Source organism: Ranitomeya imitator, chromosome 3 (assembly GCF_032444005.1).
Source record: "Ranitomeya imitator isolate aRanImi1 chromosome 3, aRanImi1.pri, whole genome shotgun sequence".
NCBI classification, from domain to species: Eukaryota; Metazoa; Chordata; class Amphibia; order Anura; family Dendrobatidae; genus Ranitomeya; species Ranitomeya imitator.
In genome coordinates, this window is record NC_091284.1 from 27,020,478 (window position 1) to 27,047,753 (window position 27,276).

At 43.6% G+C, this 27,276-nt stretch overlaps 1 protein-coding gene across 2 annotated transcripts; it reads right to left on the reverse strand.

Annotated features, from left to right (window-relative positions):
- Positions 1–241: 241 nt before the first annotated feature.
- LOC138672542 (gastrula zinc finger protein XlCGF64.1-like) lies at positions 242–27,124 on the reverse strand. Of its 2 annotated transcripts, XM_069760612.1 has the most exons (7): positions 26,980–27,030; positions 15,586–15,743; positions 15,326–15,478; positions 7,384–7,522; positions 7,197–7,294; positions 6,808–6,859; positions 242–2,908 (listed from the first exon to the last, which is right to left on the reverse strand). In XM_069760612.1, the coding sequence occupies exons 2-7, from the start codon at positions 15,691–15,693 to the stop codon at positions 2,202–2,204; spliced, it is 1,257 nt and encodes a 418-aa protein (XP_069616713.1). In that variant the 5' UTR covers positions 15,694–15,743; positions 26,980–27,030; the 3' UTR covers positions 242–2,201. The 2 variants fall into 2 exon arrangements, with proteins under 2 accessions (XP_069616713.1, XP_069616715.1); XM_069760614.1 differs by lacking the exons at positions 15,326–15,478; positions 15,586–15,743 and having other exon boundaries at positions 26,980–27,124.
- Between the last annotated feature and the right edge of the window lie 152 nt (positions 27,125–27,276).

Sequence of the window (27,276 nt, forward strand, 5' to 3'; positions counted from 1 at the left end):
ATTAAAAAACACTTTTATTTGATTGGATGGGTGAAATATGCTAATTTATTGAGACAGGTTTTTTGGGTTATCAGGAGTTGTATGCCAAAATCATCAGTATTAAAACAATAAAAGACCTGACAAATTTCAGTTGGTGGATAATGAATCTATAATATATGAAAGTTTAATTGTAATCATTACATTATGGTAAATAATGAAATTTAACACTATATGCTAATTTTTTGAGAAGGACCTGTATAGCTGAATAAAAAATTCTGCAGTTTACTAAAAAAAAAAAAAAATTCCTTTTTCCAAGGCGTGTAACATTTACGCTTCTTTATTGAGTGGCATCCTGGCGGGTTTATTGATACCAATTTTGGATACATACGACGTTATGATAGCTGTTATTGTAGTTTAGGGAGAACAAAAAAACCCACAATACTAGTGTTTACAATTTATTTTTACATTATTTTTCTGTAAGGTTTAATTAATTTCACAGATCAAACTTATATTTAAGTGACGTTACAGAATTTTTTTTTTTTTAACCCCCTGAATGACCAGGGGTATTTCAGTTTTTGAATTTCCGTTTTTTTGCTCCCCTTCGTCCCAGAGCCTTAACTTTTTTTTTTCTCGGTCATATGGCCATGTGAGGGCTTGCTTTTTGCAGGACGAGTTGTACTTTTGAACAACACCATTGGTTTTAGCATGTCGCGTACTGGAAAACAGGAAAAAAATTCCAAGTGTGTTGCAATTGCAAAAAAAGTGAAATTTCACAGTGTTTTTTATTTTTTTAACCATGTTTACTAATTGATAAAACTGACCTGCCATTATGATTCTCCAGGTCATTACAAGTTCACAGACACCAAACATGTCTAGGTTCTTTTTTATTTAAGTGGTAAAAAAAATCCCAAATTTGTTTAGAAAAAAAATGTCGCCATTTTCCTTTTTTTTTTTTTTACTTTTTGCATGCTTCAATAGTCTCCATGGGCTACACACCCCTGATCGCCTGTGTGTAGCAGAAATGCTCGTTTGCAATGAGCGCCGACCACTAAGTGGCACTCATAGCAATTTGGCAATGACAAACATAGAGGTCTGCAGCAGACCTCTGGTTGTCATGCCGACCCATCTGTGACCCACGATCATATGACGGGGTCACTGATGGCCGGGATTAGTGACGCGCCTCCTGTGAGCGCAAGTTAAGTGCCGCTGTCAGAGATTGACATTTAACTAGTTAACAGCCGTGGGTGGATCGCGATTCCACCCGCGGCTGTTGCGGGCACATGTCAGCTGTATAGAGCAGCTGTCATGTGCCCGGAAAGGTGCAGGCTAAATGCTGAAGCCTACACCAAACAGGGGGAGTCCGACAAGGTTGTACCATTACGCCACATGTCGGAAAGGTGTTGAAGGGGAAAAAGTTGATTGATTTGAACTATTTAATGTTTTATTTTTTTATCACCTTACTTTTTAGTCCCCTTGATCGTCTGATCGCTGTATATATTACAGTATATAGTGAAAATGGAGGTCTCCTATGAAGCCTGTGACTGACCTTCACAGGACTATCAAGCCAGGAGCCATAGTAACTCATCAGTAGCCCATGATTGTGAAGTGGTGCCGATGGGAACTGGTGTGCATGCGCAGCGACAAGTGCTCTGTTGTCAGAAATTGACGGCATAATCTTACTCAGGCGTTGCGATTTCAGTCAGATCCCGGCTGTGTAACCAACTTTTTGGTTTTCCTCTCCGTTCCAAAGTGATCCCACCCTACCCCTGGGAATAAAGATGCCAATTTTCCCATGTGCGAACTGGGCGTGGACCACCTTCGCTACATTATAATTATACACTGCACATGTGCAGTATATCATACAATATCATGCAGTCACATATGTGACGTAGCCTAATTTTAATAATAATTTTTTACATTTGACCTTATCCTATGTTGTCTGGACTGTTTCACCAGTGCTTTTAGAACTGTCCATATATTATTTTTTTTTTTAGAATTGCTACATATTGACTGACCAGAAGTTTGCCACGAAATCTGAATAAAAAAACCTCACTACAAAATACACATCAAGCTATTATACTAGTAATGTTTCTACAGCTACAATATACTGTATTTTGAACCTCTCAGAAAAAAAACCTTTTAAACTATTTTTTTAAGGTCCTAAACTGGCGATCTACACCTGCCACCGTTCCTACAAAACCACACTTGGTACAATATGAACATTAAATTGGTTTATCTTGCACTATGTGAGTCTTTCGATGTACGATAAGACCTGATTTCTGGCTAAAACTTTTTCCACATATTTTACACGAGTACGGCTTCTCCCCTGTGTGGACTCTCAGATGATCCACAAGACTCGATTTACGGTTAAAACATTTCTCGCATTCTGTACATGCAAACGGCTTCTCTCCCGTGTGAGTTGTCAGATGTTCCATGAGACTCGATTTGTGATTATAACACTTGCCGCATTCGGAACACGAGAATGGCCTCTCCCCTGTGTGAATTCTCTGATGGGCGATGAGATATCCTTTACTTTTAAAAGATTTGCCACATTCCAGGCATGAAAATGGCTTTTCTCCAGTGTGCATTCTCTGATGTCCGACAAGCTGTGATTTCCGAAAAAAACATTTCCCGCATTCGGGGCACGCAACCGGCCTCTCTCCTGTGTGCTTTTTCCGATGCTCCACAAGACTTGATTTTTGCCTAAAACATTTCGAACATTCGGAGCATGCAAACGGCTTTTCGGTTCCATGAGTTTTCTCGTGCATGGTAAGATGAGATTTCTTTTTAAAATGTTTCCCGCATTCGGGGCATACAAAAATTTTAAGAATCCCTAATCCTTTTTTGCTAATCAGTGACCTATAATATTCTAATTCATAGAAGGGAGATAAGAAAAAATGTCCTTGGGTGCCTTTGATCCAGTCTTCATCTGAAAAAAAAAAAAAGTTTTTGAGGGAAAAATATTGTGGTTTCTTTTTTTAATATTTTCTAGGTAATAAACTCGTACCGTGAGCAACATATGAGAATATTGTCAGGTCCTGTCAGAATACAGTAAACGCAAATTTACTAGTGCCACATATTTGAGGTACAGTACTGTGCAAAAGTTTTAGGCAGGTGTGGAAAAATGCTGCAAAGTTAGAAGCTTTCAAAGATAAAAGTGTTAATAGTTTATCTTTATTAATTACGGTAATACAATGACGTAACTAAGGCTATTTCACCTAGTCAGGGCAGAGAAGTACATCTGCGCAGGAGCATGATGCCGGTGGAGACTGTGTGGATGACGTAGGTTCGCATCATCCACACGAAGCAAGAAGAGGGGAACCGGACCAAGACCAGTGACGCCTCTCGGACCTGGAATATAATAAGTCTTTTTCTTGTCTTGAAGGTCGAGTTGGGGGAAGATATACAGCGTTATAGAATGGTCTAGATCAGTCTTGAAAGGTGGTGGCCATGTCTCATATCGGCCAAACCTGGGACAGGTTCCCTTTAAGTGTGTTGCCAAGTAAAGATTGCTTTGTTTTTATGAATGTCCTTGTCTTGAAATCTAATGAACCTAGTGAGGAGTGGAATGGGACCGTTCTGAAGGTGGAGGCACCCACAGCAACACTGCCAGCATACACATACATCCAGAACTCCAGTTTTTCTGTAACGTCCCTGTGTGTCGAACACATGACGCGCCTACGGGCACCGTTCCGGAACCCTGATGTCATATCATCCAGTCTGTCTGGGATCACATGAAAGGCAGAAGGATTTTCACAAGCGACATCCACAGAAGATTTCTTGTTAGTTGTCCAAGATGTTTGGAACAACCTTCTGGCCAAGTTCCTTCAAAAACGGTGTGCAAGTGAAAAGTGACCGAGAAGAGTTGATGGTTTCAACACATCAAATTTTGATTTGATTAATTTTAAATTAGACTTCTTTTTTTGTTTATTCACTTTGCTATTTGACCTAAATAAACTATTAACAATTCTGTTTTTGAAATCTTCTTACTTTGCAGCATTTTTTCATAAACCTGCCTAAAACTTTTTCATGGTAAAGGAGCTACTATATAAGTCAGACCTGACTCGTGGTCCACATCAAGTCCCTTGGTTGTCCCTGTCCAGCCTATGGACAAGGAACGTCAAAGAGCTAGAGACGGTGCACCGCTCATGAGCTGAGGGAGCCCGGTGCTGAATGGCATAATGATCCCCTGCCCGGCATATGGATTTCAACAATGGTGGAACAGGGAGCTGTCGACTCACAGTGCCACCATTCAGCTTGTGCACCTGAGTCTTAGCATAGCAGGTGTGACAACGTCACTAGATTGTACCTTCTATGTGGAGCCTCAGCCTTAACACAGCAGAGATCGGACCTGCAGAGAGCAATCATATTGTGGAGGCGTCATATTGTATTTGGCGGGCCTCTGCAGGCCATCATAATATGTATGTGGTAGGGCTGAGGGTCACAATACTGTGTTGGAGGGCTGTGAGGGCTATCACGCTACATGGAGGGCTCTGCTGGCCATAAAACTGTGAAGAGTATCATACTATGTTGGGGGCCTGTTGGAACATCATACTGTGTGCGGGAGATATGGGAACACCATACTGTGTAGGCGGATGTTTGGCCATTAAACTGTGTTGAGATATCATACTGTGTGTGGAAGGGTTATGGATACTACTGATGAAGAGCTGCGGCCAGTCTGACCATTGTGGGCCATACTCTGAGTCGGACCGCAAAACTTGGATTTGTGAAACTGGCCTAATGGTACTATGAAAGTCTGTAATAGCGCTCCTCCAGATTTTTCCATTATCTTTAATACTCAACTCACTAGCTATGTCTCTTTAATCCTTTGTATAATCAACTACAGTTTGTGTTCTACTTAAACTACCAAAATTACATAATAGTCTCTTAACTACAAAAAGTGAATCTTGCCATGCTTCTTTTGGTGCATCTCATGATTTTATTTGCTTTTGGCAGAAGCTGTCTGACGTTGGCTGCTAATGTTAAACGGATGGTCCGAAATACAACTTAATTTTTATCCTAAACCTTTATTTAATGTGATAATCAAATCTATTTTCTAATATACATTGATTAAAAATTCCCTCTCCTTCCATAACTACGTTATGAAACTGCATTTCTTTTTTAATGACTCAAAAATCCCACTTGGATACAAAAACAAAGCGTTATCAGGGGGAAGAGACTTTGGTCAGTGCCACAGATATTGTCCCCACCCTGAAACAAAGCATCATCAGTGACGCTCGTTTTACGGGCTGGGCTACTCCCTGCTCTGTCACTGTGTGATATGCAAAATGACAGTGCACTCTCTCGACAGTCCCCATCAGTAGTAACTTTTCAGCAACTGAGCGTACTGTCAGTGTGTGTTGTAAAAATATGTGGTGTGCAGAGACACAAGCGCAGCCCCCACAAGTGATGTCACATGTAGGGGCAGCACTGGTCTCTGAAAACCAGGTATTTATTTTACAACACACGCTGACAGTGGGTTCTGTAATCAACTTGTTACTGCTGATCTAAGTCGGCGGAAGAGCGCACTGTCATTGTGCACATCGCACAGAGATAGAGCAGAGACTAGCCCAGCCCCTAAAACAAGCTTCACTGATGATTCTTCATTTCAGGGAAGGGGCAGGAGCTGTGGCCGTGATTGCAGCCTCTGACCCCTGATAACAAATTGTTTGAGTATCTCAGCATGTACTGGGATTCTCAAACAAAGCGCAATCAAGAAGAGAGTTGCACACAAAAAAAGCAGTTAAGGTACCATCACATTTAGCGATGCTGCAGCGATCTAGACAACGATGCCGATCGCTGCAGCGTCGCTGTGTGGTCGCTGGAGAGCTGTCACACAGACAGCTCTCCAGCGACCAACTATGCGAAGTCCCCTGGTAACCAGGGTAAACATCGGGTTACTAAGCGCAGGGCCGCGCTTAGTAACCCGATGTTTACCCTGGTTACCAGTGTAAATGTAAAAAAAACAAATACTACATGCTTACATTCCGGTGTCTGTTCCCCGGCGCTCTGCTTCCTGCACTGACTGTGAGCGCCGGCCAGCCGTAAAGCAGAGCGGTGACGTCACCGCTGTGCTTTACGGCCAGCGCTGACAGTGCAGGGAAGCAGAGCGCCGGGGGACAGATACCGGAATGTCAGTATGAAGTGCTTGTTTTTTTTTTACGTTTACACTGGTAACCAGGGTAAACATCGGGTTACTAAGCGCGGCCCTGTGCTTAGTAACCCGATGTTTACCCTGGTTACCAGTGAAGACATCGCTGAATCGGCGTCACACACGCCGATTCAGCGATGTCTGCGGGAGATCCAGCGACAAAATAAAGTTCTGGCCTTTCGGCTCCGACCAGCGATGTCACAGCAGGATCCTGATCGCTGCTGCGTGTCAAACACAACGATATCGCTAGCCAGGACGCTGCAACGTCACGGATCGCTAGCGATATCGTTGTTAAGTTGTTCAGTGTGAAGGTACCTTTAGAGAGTGTAGTTAGGGAAAGACAGATAGAATTGTTAATTAAAGTATATTAGAAAATAGATTAGATTAAGATACAGAGACATGGAAGTTGTAGTTCTGTTAACCTAAGATCATTGTTACCCACATTTTATTTACCCTATTTATTCCATACTTAAGAGTCCAGTGGGCGGTCCTGTTCAGCAAATGACATAGATAAATGTCAATCACTGACTAAGATCATCCACTACTGGACTGAAAAGGCAGGGATTAACAGGTATAAAATGTTTTATTCATTGTTGTCCTGCTGGAAGGTCTAATGTCTTCCAATCCTCAGCTTTATAACAAAAAGCATCAACATTAGATTTTTTAAAGGCTCTTACCTTTCAAAGCGATGAGCTTTTCAAGTCCACTCGTCGCTTCCCCATAACTTTTCTGCAAGGATCACACAAAAAAGAAATGAGAAAAAAAAAGAAAAAAAAAAAAGAGGAGCATGCCACTCATCAGACACAGATGTGTGTCTTATAAAATAAATCAGGAGCTTCTGACTCCAACATGGCCTCTCGACACGGAAATCGTCGGACTTGATGAATCGGGGCCCACAGTCTCTTCGCAAAACTAAATAAACTTCATTCCTTTTCTCACAATCGTTTTTGATGTTCCTCTTAACTAACGTTTTACAAAACTTAATTCATGAGTCAATGGCTCTTTTCAGACATGACAATATTACGTTAACCTTAGAAGCAGCTGATTGACATTCTTCTCAATTTACCTGATGATCCACTTGGACAATTTGTATGTTTTCTGGAAAATCATTTGAAAATATAGGATAGGGACAGATCTCTGTGGGATCCTTCATAGCTGATCCATCTATAGGTACAAAAAAAAAACCAGAGTGATTGAATACATTAGTTATATATGATGATCAGATGATTGATTACGATAAGTGATCTACAAACCTGTTCTCTCTTCTTTAATCAGGGATGTGAGGGACTGCTGGTCATTCATGACATCCTTATAAAGATCCTTGTGTCCTTCCACATACTCCCACTCCTCCATGGAGAAATACACCGTGACATCTTCACACCTTAAAGGAACCTAACACACACAGTGATACCGTCATCCTCTGTCATAATACAACCTTAAGTCCCCAAAAGTTGGAACGCTGAGTAAATTGTAAAGAAAACAAGAATGCAATGGATTGCAAATCTCTTACCGCCATATTTTATTCACTACAGAGCACAGATCGCAGATCATTTGAACGTTGGCCATTTTTCCAATTTATTTGAAAAAAATTCAATCATTTAGAAATTGTTGACAGTAAAAAAAAACCTTCTCAAAAAAGTTGGGCCAGGGCCGTGCCCACCATTGCTCAGCATCCCCTCTTGATTTTACAAAAGTCTGTAAACGTCTGGGTAGTGAGGAGACAATTTCTGGAGTTTGGGGACACGCATATTGTCCCATTTTTGTCTGATGTGGAATTCTCACTGCTCCACAGTCCAGGGTCTTTTCCAGATATTTTGCTTTATTATGTGCCAAATGTTTTCAATGGGTGAAAGGTCTGCAATGCATCACTCAAACTTTCCCTCTGCGAAGTCATGCTGTTGTGATGGATTTAACATGTACCCCCAATAGCATAAGAAAAACAGGCTTCAGAACTGTGCACTGATAACAAGCTGGATTTTCCCTCTCGTCGATAACAAGCTGGATGGTCCCTCTCATTGATAACAAGCTGGATGGTCCCTCTTCTCGATAACAAGCTGGATGGTTCCTCTCATCAATAACAAGCTGGATGGTCCCTCTCATCAATAACAAGCTGGATGGCAGCAAATCTGGCGGAGGAGTTGGTTTTCTCCTGTCAGATAACTGCTCCTTCACCCCAATCCCATTGCTACCCTCTGTATCCCTCCCTTCCTTTGAGGTGCACTCTGTGCGCATCTACTCCCCCTCCAACCTCCAACTGGCTGTCATTTACCGCCCCCCAGGGCCAGCCACCACCTTCTTTGACCACTTAACCACCTGGCTACTTCATTTCCTTTCCGCGGACATCCCCACTATCATAATGGGCGACTTCAACATCCCCATTGACACTTCCCTCTCAGCTACCACTAAACTTCTATCTCACTCAATGGTCTTCTACAGGCACCCACAAAGATGATCACACACTGGACCTCATCTTCACCCGCCTCTGCTCCCTATCTAACCTCTCTAACTCACCTCTTCCTCTCTCTGACCACAACCTTCTCACATTCTCTTCCCTCTCCACTCCATGTCTACAATCCCCACCTCACAAACTTTCACACCCTCGCAGAAATCTTAAACACCTTGACCTACACTCATTCTCTGAATCCCTCCTCTCTCTCACAGATATAAGTTCCTTACACCAGGGGTCCCCAACTCCAGTCCTCAAGGCCCACCAACAGGTCATGTTTTCAGGATTTCCTTTGCATTGCACAGGTGATGCAATTATTACCTGGGCAAGACTAAGGAAATCCTGAAAACATGACATGTTGGTGGGCCTTGAGGACTGGAGTTGGGGACCCCTGCCTTACACAATGCGGATGACGCTGCCGCTCTATATAACATCACAATAGCTGTAGCTTTGGAATCTGCTGCCCCTCTAACACATACCAAAGCTCGCAAAATCAACAGACAGCCCTGGCACACCAGCCTGACCAAAGAACTGAGGCGAGCTTCCAGGGCTGCAGAGCAGAGATGGAAAAGATCCCACTCCAACGAGCACTTCATCACATTCAAACAGTCCCTCACTACTTTCAAAACCACACTCGCCACAGCTAAACAAACCTACTTCTCATCTCTCAAATCCTCCCTGTCTCACAACCCTAAACAGTTATTCAACATCTTCAATTCTCTCCTCCGTTCCCCAGAACCTCCTCCCCCCCACTTATCTCAGCTGAAGACTTTGCCTCATTTTTCAAGCAGAAGATTGATAACATCAGAGACAGTTTTGGTCAACAACCCCCAGAGCTCTTCCTCCCGACTTCCCAGCCCTCCGCCTCCAAAACCAACTTCTCCACCATTACAGAAGATCAACTCTCCACTCTACTCTCAAGATCGCATCTCACCACCTGTGCACTTGACCCGCTCCCATCCCACTTCATCCCAAACCTCACCACAGTCTTCATCCCAACCTTAACCCATCTCTTCAACCTATCAAAAACAACTGGTGTTTTCCCCTCAAGCTTTAAACATGCCTCCATCACACCTATCCTCAAAAAGCCTTCTCTTGACCCATCCTCTGTATCTAGCTATCGCCCTATATTACTTCTCCCCTATGCCTCCAAACTACTGGAACAACACGTCTACCTTGAACTGTCCTCCCATCTCTCTTCTTGCTCCCTCTTTGACCGCTTACAATCTGGCTTCCGGTCACACCATTCCACTGAAACTGCCCTAACTATGGTCACCAATGACCTCTTAACCGCCAAGAGCAAGCGACACTACTCTGTCCTCCTCGACCTGTCGGCTGCCTTTGACACAGTGGACCATTCCCTATTATTACAGACCCTCTCATCCCTTGGCATCACAGACTTGGCTCTATTCTGGTTCTCATCATACCTAACAGACCGGACATTCAGCGTCTCCCACTCACACACCACCTCCTCACCTCGCCCACTATCTGTCGGAGTCCCACAAGGTTCAGTCCTAGGGCCCCTGCTTTTCTCCATTTACACCTTTGGCCTTGGACAGCTCATAGAATCTCATGGCTTTCAGTATCACCTCTATGCTGATGACACTACATCTCTGGACTAGATATCACCTCCCTACTAACCAGAATCCCTCAATGTCTGTCCACTATTTCATCCTTCTTCTCCACTAGATTTCTGAAACTTAACATGGACAAAACAGAATTCATCATCTTTCCCCCATCTCACGCGACCCCCCCAACGAACCTATCCATTACAGTAAATGGCTGCCCACTCTCCCCATTCCCACAAGCTAAATGGCTGCCCACTCTCCCCATTTCCACAAGCTCGCTGCCTCGGGGTAATCCTTGATGCTGATCTCTCCTTCAAACCACATATCCAAGCCCTTTCCACTTCCTGCCGACTTCAACTCAAAAATATTTCACGAATCCGTACATTCCTCAACCAAGAATCTGCAAAAACCCTAGTGCACGCCCTCATCATCTCTCGCCTTGACTACTGCAACCTCCTGCTCTGTGGCCTCCTGTTATGACCTGGTGGTTAGGAGCACCCGGAACGATCTGATGGTTAAACTCACACAGGACAAGCTCTGGGAAGTGGGAGCTCTGCCGACCGCAACCCCTAATCCTATCACACAACTAGAAATAGCCGTGGAGCGTACCTAACACGACCTAGACGCCTCTTCACAGCCTAAGAGCTAACTAGCCCTAAAGATAGAAAATAAAGCCTACCTTGCCTCAGAGAAATTCCCCAAAGGAAAAGGCAGCCCCCCACATATATTGACTGTGAGATAAGATGAAAGTCACAAACACAGAAATGAAACAGGTTTTAGCAAAGGGAGGCCAGACTTACTAAACAGACTGAGGATAGGAAAGGTATCTTTGCGGTCAGCACAAAACCCTACAAAAAGACCACGCAGAGTGTGCAAAAAGACCTCCGCACCGACTCACGGTGCGGAGGTGCCACTCTGCATCCCAGAGCTTCCAGCTAGCAGGGCAAGATCATGATAGCCAGCTGGACAAGGAAACAATGAACAAATAAATAACTAGCAGGGACTTCGCTTCTGCTGGAGTAGACAGGTCACCAGAAAGATCCAAGAGCGAACTGAACCAGTACAAGAACATTGACAGCTGGCATGGAGTAACGATCTGAGTGGAGTTAAATAGAACAGCCAGCCAAAGAATAAACTACGTCACCTGTGGAAGGAACCTCAGAAGCAGCAGCTCCACTCACAGCCACCAGAGGGAGTCCATGGACAGAACTCGCCGAAGTACCATTCATGACCACAGGAGGGAGTTCGATAACAGAATTCACAACAGCCTCCCCTCCAACACTCTCGAACCCCTCCAATCTATTCTAAACTCTGCTGCCCGACTAATCCACCTGTCCCCCCCCGCTATTCCCCAGCCTCTCCCCTCTGTCAATCCCTTCACTGGCTCCCCATTACCCAGAGACTCCAGTACAAAACCCTAACCATGACGTACAAAGCCATCCACAACCTGTCTCCTCCATACATCAGTGACCTCGTCTCCCGGTACTTACCCACATGCAACCTCCGATCCTCACAAGATCTCCTTCTCTACTCCCCTCTTATCTCCTCTTCCCACAATCGTATACAAGATTTCTCTCGCGTATCACCCCTACTCTGGAACCCTCTACCACAACACATCAGACTCTCGCCTACCATCGAAACCTTCAAAAAGAGCCTGAAGACCCACCTTTCCGACAAGCCTACAACCTGCAGTAACCACCGATCGACCAAACCGCTGCATGACCAGCTCTATCCTCGCCTACTGTATTCTCACCCATCCCTTGTAGATTGTGAGCCTTCACGGGCAGGGTCTTCTCTCCTCCTGTACCAGTTATGACTTGTATTGTTTAAGATTATTGTACTTATTTTTATTATGTATACCCCTCCTCACATGTAAAGCGCCATGGAATAAATGGCGCTATAACAATAAATAATAATAATAAAAATAGTCCCTTTCCTCGATAACAAGCTGGATGGTCCCTCTCCTCGATAACAAGCTGGATGGTCCCTCTCCTCAATAACAAGCTGGATGGTCCCTTTTCTTCGATAACAAGCTGGATGGTCCCTCTCTTCGATAGCAAGCTGGATGGTCCCTCTCCTCCTGAGTCTGCAGAACACGTCGTCCGTGGTTTCCATTAAGAATTTCACATTTTGATTCATCCAATCACAGAAACATTTTAGATTTTGTCTCAAAAAGTCCATTATAAATTAACTTTAGCCCCGAGAAGATGGCAGCGTTTCTGGATTGTGTGGATATACGGCTTCTTCTTTACATGATGGAGCTTTAACTTGCATTTGTGGATTGCCCGATGAACTGTGTTCAAAAACAAAGATTTGGGAAGTATTTCTGACATCATACAGTGACTTGAACTACCAAATTATAACTGTTTTTTTTGCAGTGCTGCCTGAGGGCTCCAATATTGACAGTTGGTTTTGTCCCTTGTGCACATGGATTTCTCCAGAATCTCTGAATCCATGATTATATTATGTACTGTAGATAGTGAGATATTTAAAGGGAAGGTACCGCGTTTGTAGGTCATTAATAAATCACTGTAATGTAGCATAACATGCTGCTATAAGCAAGTTTGAAATGCATGTGAAACAGATTTCATGTGTTATATGAGTTTAAAGAAGGCACTGGGGGCTGACATCTTGGTTTTGCAGCAGTAGCAGGGCCCTATCAGTGTCAGATTACGGCACCCCATGGACATAGGAGATAATAGACCGACGCGGACCCTATCTGTAACATTGCAGCAGCATTAGCAGTGAGCTGGGCACGCCTCTGTGGGCTGCACAACTCACTGCTGTAGGTGTGACTAGCTGCCATTTTATTATAGCCCTGTGCTCTCTATCTAGGACAGAAGAAGCCCTCACTGCTCCTCTGTACTCCAAGCAGGCAAGTCCTCTTCTCCCCACAAGCTGCCCTGTGTGCTTCTCCTGCTGTGTCTCCGCCTCCCCCTCACACACAGTCCCTGTGATCTCCTGTAAGCTGCACTCACAGCCTGCAGAGAGGGAGGTGACACCTGGAGAGAGAGAGCAGGGCAGCTGACAGGACAGGGATTAAGGTGGGGGATGGCAAGAATGTTATTCACAAAAAATGCTGCTGAGCCCACTGTGTTCTGCTCCTCTGTAAACAAGCTGTGCCTCTGATGCAGTAACTGCTGGTGATAGCAGGTCACAGGGCAGTCACACACAAAATGGTGCTGCCCTGTGATGCTGCTCTTCATTCTTACTGTTAGCAGCAAATTTGGGGCAGTAACTGCTGACATCACCATTTCCCTCCCCTTTTGGGTGGTCTAATATCCCTGGGGCAGAGCTGCTAAATCTTACTATAGCTGCTTGAGGTCTAAAACGGAAAATGCTCCCCCTAGTGGTAAATATGTATATTTGTAGAAAAATATATAATATTTTTCATATAGAAATGTTTGCAAACAGTGCAAACATTGCATTAATACATTTTAATTACTATTTTAAGCTTAATTTCACAAAAAAACTAAATACAAGAAAACTGGTGGCACCTTCCCTTCAAAGTGTTTACGATTTTACGTTGAGGAACTGGTAACATGGGAAGAAAAGGTTCACCAGCATTATCAAAAAGCAAAAATCACATTCAGGGAAGCACCCCTTTAAAAGGTAAAAGCAGCGATCCTTAATTGTGGATGGTTTGGGAACTATTAGTGGGCTCAGTGACATAAAGCAGCACCATAGATCTCAGGTCTCACAAGGCCTTTAGAAAGCATTTTCATGCATGATATGGCTGTAGGTTGTTCTGGGATACTATTCGTTTGTAAATGCTATTCGTGAACAAAATAAATAAAAATAATATCTGGCGAGTGCAGTGGAATACATTCTCTGAAATTGGATTGTGTTAAACTTTTTTCTGAAATTGATTTCCAATTTTTAGATGCAGTCGTTCACAGATTGGTGACACCTGACCATATTTGCTTGAGAGACTCTGCCTCTCCAACAAGCACTTTTTATAGACAGTCGTGACTTACAGCAATTACATTTTCTGATCAGGAAAGAGGTCTCAAAAACATAGGTTAACATGGGCAAATCCCCTTTAAACCATATATATTTTATTAGATACGCTTAAAATGGACTTCCGTCCAGTATATAACAAACAAAAAAACAACACTGTATAAACAAATACTGATGCTATACCAGGATATTACTAACTCACCTGATTAGTACATCTGATACTGAGTCTCTACTTAAATCTGAATTCTACCTAGCAGGGGCATTATTCCACTTTGGTGCCAACCTTCGCTGCTAGGGACAGGTCAGATTTTGAGGTACCAAATAGGCTAATGTAGTATTTTTGGAGTAATATTTTTTTTATCTAATCAATTCTAACTCATACATTGCAGTGTTCCCCAACTCCGGTCCTCAAGGGCCACCAACAGGTCATGTTTTCAGGATTTCCTTAGTATTGCATAGGTGATGGAATTATTGCCTGTGAAGGTGATGCAATTATCACCTGTGCAATGCTAAGGAAATACTGAAAACATGACCTGTTGGTGGCTCTTGAGGACCGGACTTGGGGAACACTGTTGTAGAGACTATGTGAATCCATTTGGGATTGTGTTTACTATTTTTATATTCTATATACCTTTATTAGAGCATACCAGGAATTTCAGGGACAGCCCCCCAAGGAGCGAGGGCGCCATTGTCGAATGTTTTAGAGTGTCAACCTCAGCTGATCAGTAAGACTGAGTATGAGGTGTCTTAATAGGGTGAGTTAGTAATATCCTGGTGTAACATCAGTATTTGCTTATAGTGTGCTGTTTTTTTGTGTTATATACTGGACGGGAGTCCATTTTAAGTGTATTTAATAAAATATATAAGGTTTTATAGGGGTTTGCACATGTTAGTCATGTGACTTAGTTGAAAAATATACCCTCCAGCGATTTTTCTTTTTTGTTGTCAGTTACTTTTCCAGTCAGTTTTTAATCCGGTCCCATCTTTTTTTGGAGATGTGCTGTTGCCATCAATTCTTAAATGAGTATATTTTTTTCAAATGAAGTGGAAAAATGTCCAACGTCAACCCTCTGCTCCGTGTACTATGTTCAGTTGTGGATAAAATATGGCTATAAGAAATTTTCAAATCAATGCATTCTTGTTTCCTTTACATTTTACACAGCATCCCGTTTTTTTGGAATTCGGGTTGTGTGATGTCCCAGCGTTCCCGGCAGCCCTCACCTCTCTAGTCAGCAGCTCGTTGATCTTGTTGTTAAGTTCTAGAATCTTCTGCTCATGTATCAGAGATGGAAGCGGCGTCTCGGTGATGTCGCTCTCAGTCTGGTTCCCTCCTTCTGACATGTTGGGAGACGACTTTTTCACTACTGTGTAGTCCTGTGTATGCCGAGATGCTGATCACTACATACATTCTAATAAATCCTCCACCTTTCACGTCATTGACCTCTGTTATTAATAATAGTGATGTCATGTGGATCTCTCACCTCTCCAGTAATCAAGTAGATTATCTCTAGGGTGAGGTCTAATATATCTGCAGCCGTGTGGTTTCTGTTCTTGTCCATCGATGGTGAGTCGTTGGTGGAAAAATGCATGGTCTTTCAAATAAAACTTAAGCTGTGAGTGTCCCGTACCTAAATAAAAACTGCAGAAAAACATGGAGGACTGAAAGTAAAATCAGACTTGAAATAACATCTTCCATGAATGATACAGTGACACCACTGTAATAGTGAAATATAAAAAATTACTCACAAGATGAGAATGGAGGTGTCTTTTATACACTGAATAGCCACTTTATTAGGTGACACCCATCTAGGAGCGTGATGACCCTCCTTTGGCTTTCATCAATTCATCATATCATAGATTCCATTAGGTGTTAAAATCGCACTGCAGGAATATTACAGTTTCCCGCATTAAATGGAACAACTAACAAGGCCTGAACAGTTTGTTCTAACTCATCCCAGAGATGCCCTATAGCCTAGGTAGACAAACAGCAGATCGAAATCTACTGGTTCATCTCTGATGAGTCCTGAGAAGATCATAATGGAAAGTTAGTAGATTTCAATTGTCTGGTTTGGTATATTAAAGTCGTTGGCGACACTGCAATACAGCAAATTTAGAGATACCGAACATCTCATACGAGTCCTAACCCAAGTAACGCTCCATCTTTCCATAGATAAGAAGTAGTTATCTCCAATACTGAAGTGTCTTCCAGTAGGCCCCTTTCCACCATTTACCTCCAGTCTATGAAATTCTTAATTAGAAGACAATTTCTCCAGATACCATATTTTACGAGACCGCCCATCATCCATACATTGTAAATGCAGGGTACAGACATACTGCCAGTGTCAGACTGGGGTGCCAAGGGCTCACCAGTAACCAACTCCAGGGCCCCAGTTCTCAACTTTTTGCAAATGTAACATTATCCTCTATCACAAATTTATATTACAATGAACGGGGTAGATTGTTACATGAATAAGATGCCGCCTTTGTCTGTATACAGTGACTCAAGTATATTGTGCCAAGTACTGCTCATATAAGGGGGTGGAGGCCTACTTTTGCACATTGGCCCACCAGAGGATTCTCCTGTTCTCCGGTGGGTCAGTCCAAACCTGCATACTGCTCACAATCCTGTGTAGCACCTGTGAGGCCATGTGCCCACGTTCAGGATTGTTCACTTTTTTTTAGCGTTTTTGCGGAGGTTTTCCGCTGCAAAAACGCTTAAAAACACTTACATTAAGCATCCCATTATTAGAATGCATTCTGCAATTTTTGTGCCCATGCTGCGTTTTTTCCCCACAAAATAAATGCAGAGGAAAAAAACGCAGCATGTTCATTAATTTTGCGGAAAATCTGCGGATTTTATTGTATTGGGATGCTCCAGAAAAAAAGCGAGAAAAATCTGCGCAAAAAAACGCGCTAAAAACGCATGCGGATTTCCTGCGAAAGGAGTCCGGTTTTATTCAGGAAAATTCTGCGAACAATCCTGAACGTGGGCACATAGCCTAAAAGATACTAGAGATTCTCAAGGAACTCTTTATATAAGAATCACTGTAAACACCATTTTATATACCAACGTCAGGTCAACCAAGACATGCAACCATACACATGGCTCTCCATTTTAGCTTTGCTTTCAAATATTTTTTATTTATTTATATTATTACAAGGAAAGTAAGAACGTGGAAACAGGAGAAAAAAATGACTCTCCATTTTAAAGGAAATCTGTCAGCAAGACTTTCACTAAGAAACCAAAGTAAGCGCAGGATAGGGTAATATAAAACATCTTCAACTATGACTAGTTCATCAGACTTCAGTGCTTCGTCTTAACGAAATTTATCTTTTCTCATATGCAAATTAGCTTTGCAAGTGCAGCAGTACACCCACCCGTGCAATTGCACTTTATGGATTCTCTTTGCTTAGTTTTAGGCCAGGGCCACACTGGCGTAGAATACGGACGAGTGGTATGTGAGAAAACATCACGTAGCACTCGGACCAGTGTTAATCTATGGGGAAGCTCACATCACCATATTTTATTTCAGGCATATTCGACGTGCGTGTAAAATCGCAGCATGCTGCGAATGTCACCAAGACTCACCAATGCAAGCCTATGAGTGCGAGAAAAACTCGGACACCACACGGACCATCCTTGTGACTTGCGACAAATACGCACACATTTTCCTCATTTCAGCCCATTGAGCAATTTAATTCAATGGGGTGAGCCAGTGAGAAACGTAAAGCCATATGCATGTCATACGGATACATAAGTGCGAGAAAATCTCATCATCACATTGCAAACGCATTACACACGGATCACCATACGGAGAACACTTGTGCTACTACTCCTCTCCTCCCTGGGTGATGGAAGTGTACAAACGGAGGGCAGATTCAGGGGTTATGAAGGAATGTGGCCCCAGCATCTTCACCATCAGAAGTAACCGGGGAGCAGAGAGAGCTAATGTGCCCCCTAGCGTTAGGGACAGGGCAGGAGACCCTGGTCCCGGGACACCCGACAAAAGAGTTGTGGCAGCATGTTTAACTCCGTTAAAATAATAACACATACTCACCTCCGGTGCAGATGCCATTCCAGCGGTGTCGGTACTCTCTCTCTCAGGACTCAACAACGTGTGGTTGTTACATCACATGACCCCTGCACCCAATCAGAGCTAGCATCACTGTCCACGCCTTCGGACATATAAGCAATCAACAGGGAGAGAGCGCTGCAGCTGTCCGCACATGTGCTTTTAATTACTAGTGTTGAGCAAATGTGCTTGGATAAGGTATTATTTGAGCATGCTCGTGTGCTAGCCGAGTGTCTTCGGTGTGCTCGAAAAATATGTTCAAGTCCCCGCGGCTGCATGTCTTGTGGCTGTTAGACAGCCCCAACACATGCATTGATTTCCTAACAATTTTGGTTAGCACAAGAGCATGCTCGGATAACACCTCATCACTATTAATTACTTATATATCTGAAGGTGAGGACTATGAAGCCCACACTGATTGGACACAGGGCTCACGTGAAGTAACAGCCTTACGTGGAAAGGCACAAGCATAAGTGGTTACTATAAGCCTTTTTATTTTAAAAGGGCCAAATATGGGGAATAAAAGGGGTTGTACAAATAGTGGACAACTCCTTTAAATAGCAGGTTTCTGTGTCTAACTGCAGGAAACTGGGGCTGCACTCTGCCTGATGCTGTTAACCACTTAGATGCCGCTGTCATCTGCTGCTGTTGAATAGTGTAGTTGGGGGTGCTCACACATGACAGCTTCCATTGACTCTCCACATGAAATCCACATGAAATGTTTACTATATTTGTACGTTTTTCCTAGTATTAAAGAGGCATGCAATCTCCTAAAAAATTCCTTAACCCCTTCAAGACGCGGCCCTTTTTCATTTTTGCGCTTTCACTTTTCGCTCCCTTCCTTCGTAGAGTCATTTTTTGCGGAGCCAGTTGTACTTTTGAACAACACCATTGGTTTTACCATGTCTTGTACTAGAAAGCGGGAAAAAATTCCAAGTGCGGTGAAATTGCAAAAAAGTGCAATCCCACACTTGTTTTTTGTTTGGCCTTTTTTGCTAGGTTCACTAAATGCTAAAACTGACCTGCCATTATGATTCTCCGAGTCATTACGAGTTCATAGACAGCAAACATGTCTGGGTTATTTTTTATCTAAGTGGTAAAAAAAAATTAAAAATTTTGCTAAAAAAAAAAAAAAATTGCGCCATTTTCCGGTACCCGTACCGTCTCCATTTTTCGTGATCTGGGGTCAGGTGGGGGCTTATTTTTTGCGTGCCGAGCTGTCATTTTCAAGGATACCACTTTTGTGCAGAGACATTCTTTTGATCGCCCGTTATTGCATTTTAATGCAATGTCGCGGCGACCAAAAAACGTAATGCTGGGGTTTCGAATTTTTTTCTCGCTACGCTGTTTAGCGATCAGGTTAATGCTTTTTTTATTGATAGATCGGGCAATTCTGAACGCAGCGATACCAAATATGTGTATGTTTGATTTTGTTATTGTTTTATTTTGGATGAAAGGGGGGGGTGATTTAAACTTTTATATTTTTTTTATTTTTTTTCATATTTTTTTTAACTTTTTTTTTAACTTTTGCCATGCTTCAATAGTCTCCATGGGAGGCTAGAAGCTGGCACAACTGGATCGGCTCTGCTGCATAGCAGCGATCATCAGATCGCTCCTATGCAGCTGAATTGCACGCTTGCTATGAGCGTCGACCACAGGGTGGCGCTCACAGCAAGCCGGCATCAGTAACCATAGAGGTCTTTAGGACCTCTATGGTTACTATCCTGACACATCACTGAAACCCGATCATGTGAAGGGGGTCGGCGATGCGCGCATTTCCAGCCGCGCAGCCGGAAGTGGTAGTTAAATGCCGCTATTGCGATTCCACCTGCCGCTATCCAGGTAGATCGCGATTCCACCTGCCGCTATTGCGCGCACGTCAGCTGTTCAAAACAGCTGACATGTCGCGACTTTGATGTGGGCTCACCGCCGGAGCCCACATCAAAGGGGGAGACACGACATGCGCAGTACTAGTACGGGGCATGTCGTGAAAGGGTGGGGTGCATTGCAGGAAGCCTATTGTGTTCTTTATTATTCCAACGCGTTTCAATGTTGGAATGTTTTTTCACCTTGAGAAAGGCACTGATCTAGTGCTGTTGGAACAATAAAGAACCATTTGTCACGAGGGTTTCATATCCCCCTGGAAAACCTGGAGTTAGATGGTCACATCGGATAATGAATCGCAGGTCTTCTTTAGAGATGGTGTGACTTGTATCCTATATTAAATGGATATAAATTCCTCTGGTGCTGAAGAGGTTAACAACCCTTTCTATGCTTGTCAGAAACTTGCAGCTCCATTTGAGCTGCTTCTGATCTGGTCATTACCTCTTCCTATAAAAACTGGTCAGACTTTCTTGTCCCAGACAAAGATTCATCTTCCTGTGCTGTGTGCTAAAGCTAAGTGGTTGGAGTAGAGTTCTTGAAGAAGTGTTCTATGGTTTTCTGTATTGCATGTTGGTTAGTGCTTTTGTATGATAGAGGTTTTTTGTTATCCCTTTTGTCTTTGTGTCATTTTTACTTTACATTTTTGTCCCATACCGATTGGGATGGGTAGGGGACAGATCAGGGTTTAACATTAGCATAGTAGGGTCGGACACTTGGCCCCTCTACCTTCAAGAGTACCCCTGGGACAGGGATATTTAGGCTATGTGCACACGTCAGGATTTCTGGCAGAAATTTTCCTGACAAAAACCTGACATTTCTGCCAGAAATCCGCATGCGTTTTTTTTGCGCGTTTTTGATGCGTTTTTTTCCAAATGCATAGAATAGCGGGAAAAACGCGAAAAAAAGGCAAAATTAATCAACATGCTGCTTTTTTTACCGCGATGCGTTTTTTTTCGCGGAAAAAACACATCATGTGCACAAAAATTGCAGAATGCATTCTAAATGATAGGATGCATATGTCTGCAGTTTCTAATGCGGTTTTATTGCGTCTTTTATCGCGAAAAAACCTGAACGTGTACACATACCCTTAGGGTCACAGTTCCAGGGACAGTTTGAGGCCCTCCTTCTTTAGGGTACCGTCACACTATACGATTTACCTACGATCACGACCAGCGATATGACCTGGCCGTGATCGTAGGTAAATCGTAGTGTGGTCGCTGGGGAGCTGTCACACAGACAGCTCTCCAGCGACCAACGATGCCGAGGTCCCTGGGTAACCAGGGTAAACATCGGGTAACTAAGCGCAGGACCGCGCTTAGTTACCCGATGTTTACCCTGGTTACAAGCGTTAAACTAAAAAAAAAAAAACAGCACATACTTACATTCTGGTGTCCGTCAGGTCCCTTGCAGTCTACTTCCCGCACTCAGTGACTGCAGGCCGTAAAGTGAAAGTGAAAGCACAGCCGCTGTGCTCTGCTTTCACTTTACGGCCGGCAGTCACAGTGCGGGAAGCAGAGACGGCAAGGGACCTGACGGACACCAGAATGTAAGTATGTGCTGTTTGTTTTTTTTTAGTTTAACGCTTGTAACCAGGGTAAACATCGGGTAACTAAGCGCGGTCCTGCGCTTAGTTACCCGATGTTTACCCTGGTTACAAGCGAACGCATCGCTGGATCGCATCGCTAGATCGCTAGATCGGTGTCACACACATCGATCTAGCGATGACAGTGGGAGATCCAGCGATGAAAGAAAGTTCCATACGATCTGCTACGACGTACGATTCTCAGCAGGATCCCTGATCGCTGCTGCGTGTCAGACACAGCGATATCGTAACGATATCGCTGGAACGTCACGAATCGTACCGTCGTAGCGATCGAAATGTTATAGTGTGACGGTACCCTTACTGAAGACCATCACAGTGTGACACCATTTTGAGAACAAAAGGCTTCTCATTTACCACAGCACAGCCCATACAATCTGATATTGTCCTTCTCTACTGCTAAAAAAATTCCTTAAACATGTTGCTAGTGAGACAAAATCAAGAATGAAAAATTTTTAAAATAAGCAAAATAAAAATCTCTCACCGCAATGTGTAAATAAAGCTGTGACTTGTGGTGTATATTCTACCAAATTCCCAGAGATTGTCTCAAAAGCAATAGTAAGAGCTCCTCAGCCTGACATTAACCTCCCAATGGCAGCTACAGTAATTTATTCATTCAGATGGTAATGTCAGTCCCTCAACTAACAGTGCAGTGTGGGGGGAAAATAACACACACACACACACACACACACACGTACATCTAAAAAGTTATCCCACCTGCCTGCACTTCTTGACTTCCCCACTCAGCTCTTTTTTTGCCTGATAAGTTGCAATTTTAAATGGCATGAATTTGAGGTACATCTATTATTTGTTTGTTTTTTTAATGCATTTTTGAGGGGGATAGAGTGTTCTAAAAATACTAAAATTTTGCATTATTTTTTGTTTTCCGTTTTGGCTTCACTGTACTGTAAACTTTATTCCATGGGTCAATATTATCATGTCCAAAACAATTTTATAAAGTTTTACAACATTTGCATTTTTTTTTACTTCTTCCGGAGTTGCATGAGGGCTTGATATTTTGCAGGGTGACATATAGTTATCATTTTGGGGTAGCTACTAACACTAATTGATCACGTAAAAAAAAAAATTTGAAAAATCGAATTGCTGTTTGTGAACCCTACAGTGAGCCAGAGGCCGATCTCCAACACTCAGAAGATTTCTGCTTGCTTATAAGAAATGAAGATACCCAAAAGGTTGAAAACTGACCCCCCCCCCCCCCAAATAAAAAATAAAGGCTCTTAAATGCTGTGTCCATGTTCCTAAACATTTCCAAGATCTCTTCTTGTTCTTTGTGAATTAAAAAGATCAAGGGGCCCAGAAAACACATTATGTTCATGCAGCGCCCCAGGGTCCTGGTCATTGCAGTAATATCATTCTCCTCTAGGGGGGAGTGATGTTACGTTTGAAGGCAATAAAGGAGATCTCTTTACCAGGTATCACAAACCACACTACACACTTCACACTCCAGTCCACCAGGGAGAGCTATGCTCCTATTTATTAGAGCACTCCTCACAAATAGGTAAAACTTGTGGTCTGGATAGGAAGTGAGGCAGAAGCTGGCTGGGCTTCACCCAGTGAGCTGCTATCAGAGCTCGGCTCAGGTAGTTGGTCCCTGACAGGGGTGGGATCCTGTCAGAGGCCTAGACAGAAGGACACGGAGCTGCGCCTGCCTACAGATGCGGCAGCATCCTAAGAAAGAGACACGAACAGCGAATTGTATTGTAGAGGGTGAGAAACAAAGTCATAGCAAAAGGAGAGGAAACCAGAAGGAGTTCTGCCCTACACAGGCTGCCTCCTTCTGAGGCGCAGGATCCGGTAGCCGGAACACCGAGGGAGCAACCATCTCCATGCCTTGCTCCAAAGACCTGCAGGACAGCTAATTCCACGTTACCTGTCCGACCTATACCCAGGAGGCACGGTGGCAACTTGTGGGGACTGGGGCGTGCTACTGGGACTAGAGTCCCTGTAAAAAGCCTCAGGCCACCAGTCATACGGGTTTGTTCCTATCCATCTGGGGGACAGAGAGAAACATAACACCTACAACAGTTGTGAGGACCTTACCGAGAAGCTTAGCAGGAAGGCACTACAACACCCAGGCGCTAGAGGAAGGCTACTGATTTCCACCTGGATAAGGGGACTCTGAATTTGCCTTCAGACCAGCTGGACTCTGCCTGCCCTGTGATCTGGAGCTCTGAACTGTGGATGCTGAAGCCTTCAGTAAAAAGGTAAAGAGACTGCAACCTTGTGTCCTCGTTCTTCACTGCGCCTTTCACCATCCACCATCTTACACACTGGGAAGCCCTGGGGACACGCTTCAAATGTGGGAAGGTATACCATCTAGCTGCCATAACATCACACCAGCGGACCCCTAAGCAGTGCCGGTCACCCTGACCGAATACCACAGGTGGCGTCACGAACATTATCCATTTAAAGACCTTTCGCTTTTATCAACGGACCTCCTGAGGGCCACGGACCGGGTCAGCCACCGTAACATCCCCCTTGAGAACCAAAGGACCTGGTACCGAGTACCCCACTGCCCTACACGGGGGCGACTCATTCACACAGTTGCAAGGTCTGATGCAGTGTATCCGGGCTCTGTCTCATGATAAGCTGTGAAGCTACACGGAAGAATATATATATATAATAGACTTTAAGAAATAAGGTGTTGTCCAAGTAGTGGACCACCCCTTAAATTACATATTGTTAAATCAATTCAACATTAATCATAGTAACATACATAGTAACATAGTTAGTAAGGCCGAAAAAAGAAATTTGTCCATCCAGTTCAGCCTATATTCCATCATAATAAATCCCCAGATCTACGTCCTTCTACAGAACCTAATTGTATGATACAATATTGTTCTGCTCCAGGAAGACATCCAGGCCTCTCTTGAACCCCTCGACTGAGTTCGCCATCACCACCTCCTCAGGCAAGCAATTCCAGATTCTCACTGCCCTAACAGTAAAGAATCCTCTTCTATGTTGGTGGAAAAACCTTCTCTCCTCCAGACGCAAAGAATGCCCCCTTGTGCCCGTCACCTTCCTTGGTATAAACAGATCCTCAGCGAGATATTTGTATTGTCCCCTTATATACTTATACATGGTTATTAGATCGCCCCTCAGTCGTCTTTTTTCTAGACTAAATAATCCTAATTTCGCTAATCTATCTGGGTATTGTAGTTCTCTCATCCCCTTTATTAATTTTGTTGCCCTCCTTTGTACTCTCTCTAGTTCCATTATATCCTTCCTGAGCACCGGTGCCCAAAACTGGACACAGTACTCCATGTGCGGTCTAACTAGGGATTTGTACAGAGGCAGTATAATGCTCTCATCATGTGTATCCAGACCTCTTTTAATGCACCCCATGATCCTGTTTGCCTTGGCAGCTGCTGCCTGGCACTGGCTGCTCCAGGTAAGTTTATCATTAACTAGGATCCCCAAGTCCTTCTCCCTGTCAGATTTACCCAGTGGTTTCCCATTCAGTGTGTAATGGTGACATTGATTCCTTCTTCCCATGTGTATAACCTTACATTTATCATTGTTAAACCTCATCTGCCACCTTTCAGCCCAAGTTTCCAACTTATCCAGATCCATCTGTAGCAGAATACTATCTTCACTTGTATTAACTGCTTTACATAGTTTTGTAAACTGCTTTACATAGTTTATTAACTGCTTTACATAGTTTCGAGTTTGTCCAATATTTCACACACAAAAATTATGATATTTTAGTGATTACTTTTGCTGGATTCACCAATTTGCCTGATCCTAAAGGATGGGAAGGGGCAAAAATAAAATAAATTGTACTCCCCCCTCTCATCGGCCATCATTACCTTCAGTTAGGTTTTCTTTTCCGGCATTTTCGCCACCGCCGGCACTAACTAGGCTTCGTAACATCATGTGAAGCTTTGTCTAGACCTCTCTTGGTCATGATGTGCGTCTACCTACGACGTCACGAGGCCTAATCAGCACCAAAGATGAAGAGATGAGCAGACTGGAAGTAACAGTAAGTGCCGGCCCGGGAAAATGCGAGTATTACGGTACATTTTTTCCCTAAGTTTATAATCATCTGATAATATGTATGAGAAAAAGGGACAATTATCTTCATCGGACTTTGATCAGAGTTTGGTCTGAGTGTAATCAGTTTTTCTCGTGCTCTGATGTCACGTATGATCAAAATAATTGATCCATTTTTCTCGGAGTGTGGTCCTAGCGTCAGCAATTTTTCTCATACGTAAAGAAACAAGCAAAACAGTCTGGTTTCTGTCAGACTGTGAAAATTGGATGGCACTCGAGTGCAGTCTGATTTTTTTTTTTTTCACAAAGCCAGAGACATGCCTAGTTGATTTTTATCTGACACTCGGATTAAAATCAGACATGTCTTCACAATTTTTAACAGACAGCTCGGTCCGTAAAAAAATCATGTGAATGGCTCCATAGGTACAAGTCCTCTCCGTGAAAAACCATGTATATATAGCACTTGTACATGAAAATCGGACTTGGTTCACGTTGAATACATTTTGGGCCAATTCGTTATCCTGGCTAAATTTAAGAGAATCTGCTGAAGTTGAATTTGGGCAGATTTGCTCATCTCTACTAACGAGAGGTGTAAAAATAAAATATTGGAAATTGCCCCGCAGAGCAGTGGTGTGTTTCTGTGAATGATCCTGTGTGCACATTGTCCTTTATCATTATTATTATCTATTTATATAGCACCATTAATTCCATGTTGCTGTACATGAGAAAGGGTTACATACAGACTTATAGATATCGTTTACAGTAAACAAATTTACAATGACAGACTGGTACCGAGGGGAGAGGACATCGGACCTATTCACCACATTGGACTCAAGTCGTCCAGACTGAGAGAAAACACCTCAGTCATATCTTACACTGCTGAGGTAAAATGAAAGCTGCTCTCTCATTGGTTGCTTTGTTACGATGAAGGCTGAGCTCTCATTGGTTGCTTTGTTAAGATGAAGGCTGAGTTCTGATTGGTCGCTATGGGCAACAAAGACAGTTTTAGTCGGTTCTGATAAATGAGGCCTGAGTGGAGAGTCCGGTACAAACCGCACGAGGGAACGCGGGGCTGTGACTGTGGCCCGGCCTGTGCTCTCCCACAGCACCACTGGCAGCAGCAGCATCACCTCCCCCCTTTCCACCCTCCATTACAGCAGCAGCTGCATTGTGCTCCTTCCCCCTCCGGCTGCAGCATTCAGTCCCTTCCCCACAGAGAGCAGCACGTTAACCCTTCCCTCTCAGACCGGTGGGAGCACATGTGACGGTGGGAGCCGAGCTAAGCCCTCAGCCTCCATTCTTACCTGCCTTGTGGTCACTTGTGGCTTTCCGAGTCCTTCTCCGTTCAGGACCTTGAGGACTATGGTCATGTGACCGTGATGTCACCGCAGGTCCTTTAGCCCATTCCTAACCCTATTACAAAGCTGGCATAGTCAATGCACTATCCATGTTGCCGTGGAAACCCACCAAAAATCTGGTTCCCAGTCCGGCCCCGTGCTTGTCACCAAATTGTCAATGAAAAAGAAAAAAGCTACGCATAATTGGTATCACCGTGTTCGTAAAGCTGCGTGTTTGCGCGGAGAAAATTCACTGCCTTTTAC